Source organism: Podarcis raffonei, chromosome 14 (assembly GCF_027172205.1).
Source record: "Podarcis raffonei isolate rPodRaf1 chromosome 14, rPodRaf1.pri, whole genome shotgun sequence".
Classification (NCBI taxonomy): Eukaryota; Metazoa; Chordata; class Lepidosauria; order Squamata; family Lacertidae; genus Podarcis; species Podarcis raffonei.
Window position 1 is genome coordinate 5,506,694 of NC_070615.1, and position 14,505 is coordinate 5,521,198.

The 14,505-nt window shown below is 46.1% G+C and overlaps 1 protein-coding gene across 1 annotated transcript in view; it reads left to right on the forward strand.

The window, feature by feature from the left end:
* Positions 1-14,505, forward strand: part of MYO1E (myosin IE) — a 102,123-nt gene that overhangs the window by 84,591 nt on the left and 3,027 nt on the right. The window contains exons 20-26 of the mRNA XM_053364261.1: positions 4,269-4,383; positions 5,161-5,330; positions 5,596-5,741; positions 8,365-8,511; positions 10,628-10,785; positions 10,901-10,996; positions 13,522-13,723. Coding sequence (XP_053220236.1) covers positions 4,269-4,383; positions 5,161-5,330; positions 5,596-5,741; positions 8,365-8,511; positions 10,628-10,785; positions 10,901-10,996; positions 13,522-13,723 — 1,034 coding nt within the window. The remainder of the gene's footprint in view (positions 1-4,268; positions 4,384-5,160; positions 5,331-5,595; positions 5,742-8,364; positions 8,512-10,627; positions 10,786-10,900; positions 10,997-13,521; positions 13,724-14,505) is intronic.

Sequence of the window (14,505 nt, forward strand, 5' to 3'; positions counted from 1 at the left end):
TGGAGTGGCAGGATTGAACCCTGGTGGAATCTTGCCAGCTAGGCAAGGAGGACTAGAGAGGCTGTCAATTTAAAAATCCCACTGCACCTGCTCTGTGTGCAGGTTTGTGTTCAACCTCAGGAACCTCCACTTCAAGAGAGTCAGGTTGCAGGTGATGGGAAAGTCCTCTTCTCTGCCTGAGGCTCTGGAGAGCTGCCTGCTCACCAGAGCAGGATAGATGGGCCAGAAGCCTGACTTGGCATGAACCAGTTTCATATATCGCTCCCACCCCAGCAAAAAATCTGGCCAGACTGGAGGATCGTGCCGCACACCTTGGAAGCCAGGGGCTCTTGGCAACAGCCCAGGGAGCTGAGGAGTGTGCAGGGTTAGGAGTGCATTTCTGAAGGGTTGCAGGACTCAGCCCTGTCCAGGGCACCCTGAAAGATCTCAGCATTGTATCTCTGCATTGCTTTCCTCTCTGTGCGCAGGGAACTCTGTGCCAAGACTCCAGCAATCAGAACGTCAAGCAGATGCTGCTAAATCCCTTGTCAGCAGCCATCATGCGCTGCTGTCTCTCTCCCGTCGTCTGCCTGAAAGCAGATGTGAAATGTGTGAGATAGGCCAGATCCCCTTTTGACTTTAAGATGAACTGCTCCTTGTTTCCAAAAATAGCCTCCTTTCATCTGCTGCTGGTTGATTGGAGACATACATGTCTTGGAGGAAGGTGAATCTCTGCATTGTCTGCCTGCAGGACTTCTTGAATCATTTCACATTTCCCACACCTGGGCTTTTCTTGCAGTGCTGGAATTTCTACCTTTAAAGCAGGGGAAACTGACACACACTGACCTATTTGTGCCAGTGGCATATTTGTGGCACACTCCACATGGGACACGGGTGGCGCTGTGGGTTAAACCACAGAGCCTAGGACTTGCTGATCAGAAGGTCGGCAGTTCAAATCCCTTCGACAGGGTGAGCTCCCGTTGCTCGGTCCCTGCTCCTGCCAACCTAGCAGTTCAAAAGCACATCAAAGTGCAAGTAGATAAATAGGTACCGCTCCGGTGGGAAGGTAAACGGCGTTTCCGTGTGCTGCTCTGTTTCACCAGAAGCAGCTTAGTCATGCTGGCCACATGACCCAGAAGCTGGACGCTGGCTCCCTTGGCCAATAAAGCGAGATGAGCGCCGCAACCCCAGAGTCGGCCACGACTGGACCTAATGGTCAGGGGTCCCTTTACCTTTTACCACATATTTTTGGCGGTTCTGTCTGTTGATCCAAGTGGGTGGCACCCACTGAAAGTCAACTTCAGTATGCAATTTGTTAATGAGGTGTTTGCAACACCCAAATGCCTCATTAACAATAGCGGACGATTTTAATGCTAGGGTGGGAATTGACAATGAACAATTAAGTAGCATTTTAAATTGGAATACCACCAATGATATCGCACATTCAGTGAAAATGATTCTCTAGAGACAAGGTTATAAACAGGGAAGGTATATGCTTGTGTAATAATTGTGAATGGCTCACTAGATGGGGATAGAAATGGGGGATTTACATACTCCCCCCCCATGGTAGTGTCATTATAGTGTCCCTTGTGACACTGTAAATCTGATAATGGACTTTAGAATTGGGACACGCACCGAAAGCGATCACCAACCATTGTTGATGTCTATAAATTTAAACTTTGATTTAGAAATAACCAATCGTAACAACACAAAATTTTGTCAATACGAGCAAATGACCCAACTAAAATGGTCCCAGGAAATGAGTGTAGTAGTGGGGCAAAAACTCACAGGTGATTTTAGAAACCAGGTTCTCTCTATCAATTCTCATAGTGACATTCTGGAAGTATATAGTGAAATCTTCAAAACATTTGAAGAGCTTAACACTCCACCAAAAGTCACGGCACTTAAAAACAGAACTGGTCCCTGGTTCAACGATGTATGTCTTCAACTTAAAAGAAAATGGCGCCAAATTTCAAAGATAACCATACCAAACTAGAACCCCCTACAGGTGGTTAACCCTTGTGAGACTTCCTGCACGGTGGGCTGAGTCAGGTATAGTCATTTCGGGTCCAGTGCCTAAGGCCAATACAACTCACATTCTGTAACCAATAAAGTTGTGGCCTTTTTTCACCCATTAACCGAAAATACTGGTGTCCACGTGTTTTATTCATCAAAGGAGGGGGGGTGGGGCCTTGATGTGCAAGCACCTTTTACTTAGATTAGTTACCAGGATGAAAAATCTAAACTTGCCAGGGAAAGAACAAATAGGTTTTTCCAAAGGCTACTCTATCTTAGACCATTGTCTCATACATTTGGTTGAAAAATATAGACTTCAAAATCATTCCAAAATTTATGCAGCTTTCATAGATTTTCATGGTGCCTTTGATTCAGTTGATTGTGTGATATTGTGGAGGAAGCTTGTAGAGTTGGGAGTTGATTAACGCTTGCTGATCCTAATACAGAATTTATATGCTTTTAGCATCTGCCAAATCAAACTCAATGCCAAAGGTCCCCTCTCTTCCAACATCCCTAATATGAAAGGTGTAAAACAAGGGTGTATTCTTGCCCCTTTTCTTTTTAATTTATTTTTTATCAGATCTTCCAGAGCACATTAAAAAAATAGAATCACATGCCCCCCAAATCAATCAAAACCCAGTTGCACTGCTACTGTATGTGGGTGGTGCAGCCTTATTATCACTGACGGGGGTAGGTCTGGAACGTCTTTTACTCTCCCTGATTTCCTATTGTGAAACCAATAAATTTTCAATAAAATATGAGAAGAGAACAATTCTGGGAAAATTAGAGAAATGGAAAATAAGAGGACAAGGAATCCAGCTAGTAAAAATGCACAGATATCTCAGAATTTTATTCCAGATGGTTGGTCAAACCATCACACAAGTGCTATAAAACAGGCAAAGTGTACCTCCTCAGCAGTAGCTCGGTTTTCTTTTGAGAAAGGTAACCAATGTATATCAGTTGCTATTCAGATTTATCAAGCTAAAGTGTCATCCCAGCTGTTTTTTGGGATCCCAATATGGATACAAGCATATAATAGTGATTTAGATAAGATACACAGGTTTCTTGAGATGTATCCTGGGGCTCCCAAGTTCAATCAAGTATGAGACGATGTGTGCAGAACTAGGTAAACACACGATGGATTATTGGGCGATTGGGCGTGGTCCAGCACTAGAAAATACTGGTTGCGTTGCCATTTTCCTTGCCAACCTTCGAGTCTGCTTTCTGACTTACTTAAGGACTCTTATGAATCCAGTTGGTTCCAACTCTTACATAGCAAAATTAAATCTATTGGTACAGTGGTACCTTGGGTTTCCAGACGGCTTGGCTCCCGAACGCCGGAAACCCAGAAGTAAGTGTTCCGGTTTGTGAACGTTTTTCGGAAGCCGAACATCCGACGCGGCTTCCGCTTGAGTGCAGGAAGCTTCTGCAGCCAATCAGAAGCTGCACCTTGGTTTCCAAACAGTTTCGGGAGTCAAACGGACTCCCGGAATGGATTAAGTTTGAGAACCAAGGTTCCACTATATTGACACTGGATATTGGAACTCTTGTAAAATTCAAGTGAGCAATTATTTATCACAATATTAAAACCAGATTAAGGGATGTTGAAAAACAAAATATTGAGTCAGCTGTAAATATAATTTGCTCCCCTAGGTTCTATGGTTTAAATACAGATAACAGGGTCACTTATATCTCAAAATTAATAATTCCAGTCCAACACAGGGCCTTTATGTTAACCCGACTGAACGTTTTCCCCTCAGCTTTTGTCAATGGCAGATATTTAAACTTCCCCACAAATGATAAACATTGCAGTTGTTCTTTGAATGTGCCAGATACTGTAGAACATATTCTTTTTACTGTCCATTAAACAACCAGCTATGCAAACTCATGCCATCCCCCTATTTTTGGTAGTCTTAACATCACAATAAAAATATCAGATTCTATCTGTCTGACATTAACCTGGAAGTAACTGCAAGGGAGGCTGAGTTTTTGTCTATAGCATCTCTTAGAGTGATGAATGTCACTATTTAGCGGGAAGAAGTCCCAATGAAAATCCTTGTCAATATATATTTTACATGCTGTTTATTTGTATATATTTTAAATTTTTACATATGGATGTTTTACGATGGCCTATATTTGGAATGCCTTACAAAGGTTTGGCAAAGTAAGTAAGCAATTTGTTGCCCAACGCGGTGTGCCTGTTTGGCTTCCGCTTCTCATCCTTTCCTCCCCTCTCTCACTTGCTGAGCTGATGGGTTTTCTTTTTATTGCAGCTGTTTTTGCTGGAAGAGATGCGGGAGCGGAAGTACGATGGCTATGCCCGGGCCATCCAGAAGGCGTGGCGGAAATACGTGGCCAGGAAGAAATATGTACAGATGAGAGAAGAAGGTATGTCTCAGCTGCTAATAATGCAGTAACTCAGGACTTTGCCCCTGGCTGCTCCTGCCTGTCAGTATTTTTAGCCAATGAGTGAAGTCAGCACTGTGATTGACAAGTGACACTAGGCAGTTGGAATTCCTGGAGTCCTGAAGTGATTCTGTTTCTGCCCCCCATTTTGTGCATATTCCTTGCTTCCTGCTCCTAGAAGTTATTTTCTGCAAGTAGTACTACAAAATAAGGGTGTGTGTGTGTGTGTGTGTGTGTGTGTTACAGAATCGCCTCCCCAAATGGCAAATGCAGATTGTGAAAACTCTGCAAAGTGGCTTAGGCATGTCTGCTGCTGTGCAGGAACTGATATCTAAGCGCTCAGTAGGAATTCACTGCATTGTTAACTTTCCAGAATAATGGTATACATGTCTACTTAAGATGTAAGGCTCTTTGTGTTTAATGGGGCCCACTCCCAGGTTAAGTAGGTACAGGGTGTCAGCCTGTGCATTGGTTTAAGGTTGGCATTGTGAAAAACAGGGGTATTGTGCCTTTAACAGCTCTGTTTCCACAGTCAGAACCTGTAGGACACAGCTTATTTCCCATAGTAAGCATGAGGTTCTCTGACGGCAAGGAGTAGAAAATCAGTAATCACTGTAATTTTATGTTATGCACTTCCCTCCCCGTCCCCTTTAGAAAAATGTAAATGGCATGGCATCTCCTTGCTTCTCAGAACTGTGAAACTCATCTTTATAATTGGGGCTGCAAAGTAACACTTCTTCCTCTCTCCCCGTTTTAAAGCCTCTGACCTGCTGCTGAACAAGAAGGAGAGAAGGAAAAACAGCATCAATAGGAACTTTGTGGGCGACTACATAGGCATGGAGGACCGTCCAGAGCTGCGGCAATTTGTGGGAAAGCGGGAAAAGATCGATTTTGCTGACACTGTCACCAAATACGACAGGAGGTTTAAGGTAGGAATGGGTCGGGGCAAAAGAACTACACAGTGAATTCTGCCTGGGCTGGCCGGGTCTCTGCGCCATCTTACATTTTCCCCTGTGGGCATCAGAATATATTGGGCTGTCTGCTGGAAGCAAGTTCCATCTCACCCAGGTGTCTCCTTATTTCTTTCCAGATGATGGAGCTTGGGGCCTAAAGCTAAATCAATCCTTAGTCCTCATCTTAAAAAATTCTATTTAAATCCTAAGGGCGTAAACACAGGTCTGCTCTTATTTCCAGGGCATCAAGCGAGACCTCATCCTCTCCCCAAAGTGTGTGTATCTGGTTGGGCGTGAAAAGGTGAAGCAAGGCCCAGAGAAAGGCCTGGTGAAAGAGGTGCTCAAGCGACGGATCGAGGTGGAAAGGATTCTCTCAGTTTCGCTAAGGTCAGTCCCACCTCCTCTTTTTTTCACAGGAATAGGCCAGTGGGGAAAGGGAGAGAGGAGGGGAGCTAAGTTGGGTGGGAGGCAGGGTCAGTGGGCAGTAGCAAGCTTTAAAGTCCCAGAGCAGGGCTTGTGGGGGCCCCCAGGTGTTGCTGGCTTCCAGCTCCTATCAGCCCCTGCCATCATGGCCAATGGTCAGGGGTGATGGGTATTGCAGCCCAGCAATGCCTGGAGGAGGGCCACAGGTTCCTCCTCTTCTGCTTCATGACATGTATTAAATTTGCCCATTTCCTGGAGGAATCTGCTTGGCCAGTATGGAAGGAAGCTGGATCCTGGGACTGGATCTGATCTGATTTAGCAAGGAGGTCCTTCCCACTGATATTAGCGATAATAGCTCAGCAGTATACCACTGAATACTAAATTCTGGAGATGGCAGTCTACTTTCCTGCCCAGCTTGTGGGCTTCCCTTTGTGGGCTTCCCTGGTTGTCTATTGTGAGAAACGGGATGCTGAACTAGAGAGAGATCTCTTTTGACCATCATCTAATAACTAATCTGCATTAAGTGATCCTGAGTCCCGGCTCTTGCTCAACAATTTGAGAAGTGCCTTGCAGGATCAGACCGAAGTCTCCCTCATCGAACATCCTTGTCCAGAATCTAGTCAAGAAACAAACCACTCAGTCACAGTTGGGGAACATCAGTCTCTCCAGATCTTGCCAGATTGCAGCTCCCATCCTCTCTGACCACTGGCCATGGAGTTGGGAGCCCAACAGCATTTGGAGGGGCTCCCACAGTCTCCCCTCCCCTGACTGGCTGGGGCTGGTGGAAGTTGGCAGAGGCAGCAAACATGCTGCTCCCCATTTCAAAAATTCCACTGTTCTAACGCTGATCCTGTAACTTATCCCAGTACTACTTCCTTTTTTAAAAAAAATTCCCCAAATTATTACAAATCAAACCAAATTACTTTAATTTAATACAATTTCTTGCAATCAGGTTTCCCGCTCTTGTTGCAATCATATGTCCAATATTTCCCCCCATAGCTGCTCCATTTCTTATTTATATCCAGTTGACATCCTTCACTTGCCATTAAACCATTCTTCCAGCTGTCTGCTTTTTCACCTTACAAAACAGCACCTCAGTTTCATCTTGTAAATATATAATCCATTTCACGTGTGTAGCTCTTTATGAACATTTTTGTTCCAGACCTGGAGTGCTGGAAGAGTTCAGTTCTTTTTCTCGTTGTTCAGTTCTTTGCAGTGTTTCCATCTCACTGTTATCAAGCTGACTTGCGAACCACAGCCATAAAAAATCTCTCAGAGTGAACTTTCCAGATATCCACCATTAAGTTCCCCTCTGGAGTTCTTTCTCGGCACAGGATACACAGCAAAATCTTTTCTAAGATTCATCCTCACTTCAAGAACTATCCAGCTGTGGGCCATTCCTCCAACAACACCCCCATCCAGTGGTATTCATAAATAAAATCCATTCAGCCTCGGTCAAGGGGTCACATAGCAAAACCTTGTTAAATTCCTTGTAGAGCATAAATCAAAAGCCCTTTCGGAGTATCAAACAGAGTAGCAACTACAGTCGTACCTTGTAAGTCGGACAGAATCCATTCTGGAAGTCCGTTTGACTTCCAAAACATTCGGAAACCAAAGCGTGGCTTCGACGCAGAAACCTCATTGGACATTCGGCTTCCAAAAATAGTTCACAAACCGGAACAGTCACTTCTGGGTTTGCGGCGTTCGGGAGCCAAAACATTCGAGAACTAAGCTGTTCAAAAACCAAGGTACAACTGTACATATGTCTCTTTATTGTAGGGGAGGACAAGAGAAAGAAAGACCATTACAAAACCATAAGAAAACACAATGCTCCTTGTCCTCCCCCTTTCCTTTCAGGCTTTGTAAAGATTCTCAAACTTCAGAAAATCATTCAAATACTTTCAGAAAACCAGTCCCGGTTTTTTGGCAGCCGATTGATTGCAGCCCATTAGCATATGATGCTTCAAGAGCCCCTCTTGATTAATGCCAATTACCCAGATTGATTAGAAACTTTCCACAAATCATGCCAGTAACGGAGGCCCATCCGTGTCAGGGGCACACGCCCAGATCGCTCCCCTTCTGCCTTTCAAGTTGGCAGACACGGGATGGCGCGACATTGCGGGATGCAGTGAACTCCCCAGGCCCCACTGAGGAACATCGAGAGGATTTCGGCCTCATCTCCTCTGTCCCGTGCCTGAATTTCTTTGCAACCCCCAGAGGGCTATGAAGAACAACCGCCACTGACTCATAGGCGTGGCTGGAAACCACTACTTCCTGTTCTTGAAATACAAATGTATTCATATCCTTCTGGCTGACTGCTGATTCCCATTTAGATTGATCAGGCCTCTGTGTCTGATGGAATGAGCTGAACAGCAGGCGGAATGTAATTCATTCACTCACCTTCAGAACAGCTTGTATGCTTCTCTCATTCAACCAAGATACAGAGCAGGCAACCTCTTTTCCTCTAGGAGAGTGAGATGCTTCTACTTCTCCAGCAGAGGACACTGTCAGCTCATTTCTGTCCGAAAGGGGGTTAGAGGAGAGGCCAGTTTTGAATTTCTTGTGACCCTGGCTTTTATTTCTGCAGCATGATGCAGGATGACCTCTTCGTCATTCATGAGCAAGAATATGACAGTCTCCTTGAGTCAGTCTTCAAGACGGAGTTTCTCAGCCTTTTGTCAAAGCGCTACGAGGAGAAGACACAACGGAGGCTACCTCTCAAGTTTAGCAATACGTGAGTGACAGGCTTAAGAGCAGCACTTTGCTCCCGTCAGGCTGAATCACACGAGTAGCCACAGCTGTGCCTTTAGGGGCGTCAGCAAAGGCAGTTGGAAGTTACGGCCCTGAGACAACTCGTGTTAATCACAGAGCACATGATTGTTATTACTTATTTATTAAATTTATATACCACCCTTCATCTGAGGATCACAGGGTGGTTTACATTATAAAAATGCAATGGTACCTCAGGTTAAGTACTTAATTCGTTCCGGAGGTCCGTTCTTAACCTGAAACTGTTCTTAACCTGAAGCACCACTTTAGCTAATGGGGCCTCCTGCTGCTGCCACGCCGCCGGAGCCCGATTTCTGTTCTTAACCTGAAGCACTATTTCTGGGTTAGCGGAGTCTGTAACCTGAAGCGTATGTAACCCGAGGTACCACTGTACAAATATACATACTGTAAAAAGGTAAAGGACCCCTGACAGTTAAGTCCAGTTGCGAACGACTCTGGGGTTGCAGCGCTCATCTCGCTTTACTGGCCAAGGGAGCCGACGTTTGTTCGCAGACAGTTTTTCTGGGTCATGTGGCCAGCATGACTAAGCCACTTCTGGCGAAACCAGAGCAGCGCACGGAAACACAGTTTACCTTCCCGCTGGAACGGTACCTATTTATCTACTTGCACTTTGATGTGCTTTCGAACTGCTAGGTTGGCAGGAACAGGGACCGAGCAACGGGAGCTCACCCCGTCACGGGGATTTGAACCGCCAGCCTTCTGATTGGCAAGTCCTAGGCTCTGTGGTTTAACCCACAGTGCCACCCGCATCCCAAGAAAGAGACCAACCCTGCAGTAAAGATGAACATCAGTGTGAGGAGGGTGTCAGCAGTTTCCTTATGGCATGCCTGGAATGACCTCCCCAGCTGGCCTTTGGCCCAGTCATATAGCCCAGCTCTTTCACCAGGCTGAGCAATCTGTTGAGGGAGGCGGGGTGTAGTGAGCTCACTTCCATTTGGTAGGAAGCACCAGAGTATGGCTTTCAGTTGAGAATTCTGGTTTCTGAATGAGGGTGAGACCCTGCTTGGGCCTGGGAGAAGGAGGGTCAACCCGTTTCTCACCTGGGCAGTGCCCTTGGGGTGGCGTCTCTTTCCAGGGCTCATTTTTCCAATGTAGGCCCCTTCCCCCCAGGCTACTGGACTACTCAGTTCTGTGGGAAGGAGGGACCACAGCCAGGTCCTCCTGGTTGCAGAAACCCTCTCCCCACAGTTTCATCCCAGTCCAGCCCCAGGCCTTTTCCAGAAGCATGAGAAGGGATAGCTTTTTCCACAGCTGGGCTTGCAAGAGAATGACGACCCCATTTATTTTCCTTTGTGGTGATGAGGAGGAGGGGGAACTCTCTGCTCTGTAAGAAGGAAGAGGGAGAAATAAATGCTTTGTAAGAAGGAAAAATAAATTCTGACGCAAAGCCCATCATCCCAGAATGTTTGTTTTTTTAGGCAAGTCATTTCCCAGTTTGTGTAGGAGTCTCCAAAAAAAAGCAAGAAGAAAGGACAGTGAGTGCATTTTGCTGGTGTCATTTCCTGGCTGAGGCAGGGGGCTAGGAATAGCTTTTTTTTTGTAGCTCAGGGCTCGCTCTCTGTGTATCAGCTTGCTTGCTTTTTGTGCATGTCATTAAATGAATAATGCAAGGATGGGCGAGTCTGCCCTCCGAAACACCCAGCAACCACATGACAGCAGCCCTGATGGCAGAGGCATATTCTTGTGCGGTGGGCATTCATTTCAGTGGAGCCTGACTTTAAATTTCACCTCCCACAGCAGCAGAGATTTTTCAGAATGTCAACAACTCTGCTCTTCGGAGATGAGACCAAACATTGGGAAACAGACCCCACCTTTCGGGGTCGAGTGGGAATTTGTTTTCCGTGCCCCCAAATTATACAACGGTGGTGTCAGACCCTAGAGCCGCTTTCCTCAACCTGATGCCCTCCAAATATTTCGAACTACAACTGAAGCTGTGATGCTGAAGCAGATGGGCTGCAATCAGTGGCTGCTCTCGGGCATGTGGGTGGTATCCTTCTCATGCAACTTGGTGGTATCCTTCTCATGCAACTAACTGAGTTTTCCTGCCCACTTTGTTTCAGGCTTGAAGTGAAGCTAAAAAAGGAGAACTGGGGGCCCTGGAAGGCTGGTGGGTCCCGCCAGGTGCAGTTCAGCCAAGGCCAGGGAGACGTGGCCATTCTCAAGCCAAGTAATAAAGTGCTGCAGGTCAGCATCGGGCCTGGACTCCCAAAGAACTCCCGTACGTATGAAGTCCCCTGAGGTCTCAAGCAGGGAGGGGGAGGAGGGCCAGCAACCATGGCCACCTGGCCCCTGCTGCGCAGCTGCCTGAACAGGTGTTGCAACTTGCCTTGCAGGTCCCACCAGAAGGAATGTAACCCAAGGCAGGAGCTGTTCCAACAGGACCACACAGGGCCAGCACTACCCCATGAGGGCCGCACCGCCTCCCCCTGGTTTGTATTTTGGAGCAGATGTTGGCAAATGATGCTCTGGTTAAGGGAACAGACATGGCTAATCATGGAAGACTTCCGAACTCCTTGACTGGGGTGGAGGTGGGGAGGGCACCTTTGATGGTTGTCTTTTGCCCTCTTCTGGAGAGCTTCCCATTTTAGGAAGAGCTTCCCTTTTCCTGGCAGCTGTTTGGACCCATCAAATTTACGTGGCAAATTGGCTCCTTTGGAAATGAGGTTTAGCAGTCACACTTCTGTAGTGTGTGTGTGTGTGTGTGTGTGTGTGTGTGTATAACACATCAGGCCAAGTTCAAGGTGGGACTGATTTGCTTGCGTGATTGCCTCACCCCCCCCCCATGTGCCCCCTCAACTGCTTCATGCCGATTAATACTTCTTCCACAGTTGTGAGAAATGAACTTTTTAATGTGGCAGCTCCTACACTTTGGAGCTCCCTGCCTATGAGCATCACGCAGGCATCTTTGCCGCACTCTTTTCGGTGCCTGCTTGAAACACCTTTGTTTAAGCAAGTCTATCCAGACATGTAGATATTAAGACATTTTAATCATTTTTGATTGTTTTAGAAAGAATTAAAGTAATTATCTTTAACTGTTCTTAATGATAATTTTAATTTTGGTTGTATCATGCTTAGAGGTTTTACTACAATTCAGTAGTAGATTTTGTAAAATAAAGTAAAAATAAAATAAGGGCATAAGACCCCTGCTGGATGAAGCCAATGGCCCATCTAGTCCAGCATCCTGTGTTCACAGTGGCCAACCAGATGCCCATTATGGGATGCCCACAAGCAAGAGCCTAGGGCAAGAGCAGCCTCCCCATTTGTGGTTCCAAGCAACTCGTATTCAAAGGCATATTGCCTCATGACAGTAGAGGCAGAATATAGCCACTGTGGCTAGCAGCCAGTGATAGCCTTGCCTTCCATGCATTTGCCTAATCGACTGCATCTTGTAGTAGCAAATTCCATCATTTAACAATGCGCTGTATCCATGGTTTCACTATGTGCCATATGAATAAGGACTTTCTTTTGTATGTCCTGAATCTCCCAGCATTCAGCTTGACTGGATAACCCTGTTGGATTCTAGTGCTAGGAAAGAGGGAGACCAGCCACTTTTTCCATGCCACACGTAATTTTGCACATTTTTGTATGTCTCCCACTTATTCAGCTTTTTTTCATGTTTAAGAACCCCCACCAATTTGCATCCTTTTTTCCTCTTCCCTGTTTGATACCTCTTCAGTATGTTTTTCAGATGTAGCAATGATAACGAGGTGTAGTATTGACTTCTTCTTTTATGATCAGCTTCCTCAAGCCATTTCTGTTCTTATTTCTAAAGGAAAGGCAGAGTATATATATTTTTAACAAATGAAGTCCCAAAATTTGCCACACTGGTTTTTTCCCCCAAAGCAACTGCCATCGCCTATGAATGTTTGGGTGAGGGTGCTATATACTAGCCATGAAAGCTGAGAGAGGCAAAATTTCAAAGATAAAGGAAGGTAGAACTGGAAAAGTGATTGTAAAAATGCAACCAGAATTACCAAGAGATTGGAATACAGTGAGTTGCCTTATCAAGAGTCGAATCCTTGATCTATCTTTCTCATTCTTGTTGACGCTTAACTGGCAGCGTCTGCTCCCAGGGTTTCAGACCAGAGTCCTTTCCCCCTCGTGCCTGGAGATGCCGTGTCAGGGATTAAACCTGGGTGCTTCTGCATGCCAAGGCTGTGCTCTGCTATGGAGCCACTTTCTTCTTACATAGGAAGAAGGGCTAAAACATTTAGGGATTGAGCTGCTGTTGCTTTGAAAGACAGTTGGGGGAGGAGAACATGATAGAGGATTATACAACAGTGCTTAGAATTTTTCTCCCTTTCTTTTACATTGCTAGAACTCAAGGCCATCTGCTGAAGTTGACAGTAGATGCAAAAGGCTTGCACCATACTTAGTTATAATGAAAGGAGCTGCCTGCTGCGGCTGCAAAATGTGGTGTGATGGTCACTGGCTGACATGGCTTTAAAAGAGGATTAGGCATTGTAATGGAGGAAGAGGTCTGCCAGCAGTTATTGGCCATATTGGTTAAGCTTCCATGTTCAGAGGCGACGGCAGCGTGATATTTAATACCAGTTAGTGGGAAGAGCAGCAGCAGGAGTTGGCTTCCCCAAAACATCTGGTTGTCCACCGCAGGAAGCAAGGTGTTGGGTGAGAGGGTTCTATGCTGGCCTAAAGAGGCAAGGTCTGCTTTTGGTGGCTTTATGAAGACTGGACAGAATTTAACTGGGAGAATTTTCAAATGGGTAGCCCTTGTGCTAGTCTCTTGAAGCAAAAGCAACAAAGAGTCCTGTGGCACCTTAAAGGCTAACAAAGAAACATCAGTAGATATGCCATAATCCACAAGTCTTGTGCCACAAGACTCTTTGTTGTAACTGGGACAGAAGTTATCCAGACTTAGAAAGGTATTCTGAGGGGGTTCCCTGTGAATGGAGGGTGTGGGCTCCCCCAGGCTCACGTCTTGAACTATTTCTAGGTCTTCATCAGAATGGGGTGATAAAAATCCCACAGCACACACCCCACCCTCAAGGCCTCGCGAGCCAGCAAGGCAGCCAGAGAAGCCTGTACACCAGTATGGCGCAGCCCCCATTGCCTCGGGTCTTGGGTGGATCAGATCGAATTTCCCAGCAGCCAGACAGCTTGGACTTCCTCAAGGTCCCAGACCAAGGGGCAGCCGGGTAAGTGCACCATCCAATACATTTAAGTGGCTAGCTTGCTTGTCTGAAGTCAGGCAGCTGACTGGCTGAAGGGTTGTTCCTGGGTTCATGAAGTAGGTCTTCTGTGCCTGGCAGTTTCTGTGAACTGCAGTGGAGAATCTGGTGTCCTGCCAATTCTGTGTTCTGTAGAGTGCTTCATAGAGGCATCTTTTGACAGGTGGGCCCTTGATAGAGGCCGGTCATGATCCAGAGAAGCACGTGTCAGGCCTGCTCCCCAGCTCTCTGTACCTGTTTGGGCAACAACAGAAACCTGATGCATGCATTACTCCTATGTAGGGTATCCTTGAGGTTTTTTTTAACAAAAACAACCAACAACAACAACAACTGTGTGTTGAACCTAGTTGCCTATGTAGGAAGGCCAGCACACAGGTGCCTCTTCACATGTAGGGTCTCTCATTTCGCTGTAAAATGGAACATGGGAAGCTGCCTTTATAACGAGTCAGACCACTGGTGCGCCTGCACTGAGCATTATTACTTGGCAATGACCCTTGATGGTTTCAGAGAGGGGTCTTTGCCAGCCACACCTGGGAATGTGAGAGAGTGAACCAGGGACCTTCTGCATGAATAGCATGTTCCCTATCACTGAGCTATGATTCACTCCTAAATATTAACATGCACAGGTTTCCTAGCAATGTTCCCTGCCATCCTTTTCCTCCCAAAGTGAACATGGGTTCTCTTCCCTGCAAAGCATGTGCTATGTCAGGGAGCTACGACTCATTCTCTCGTACATGTGTATTTTTCTG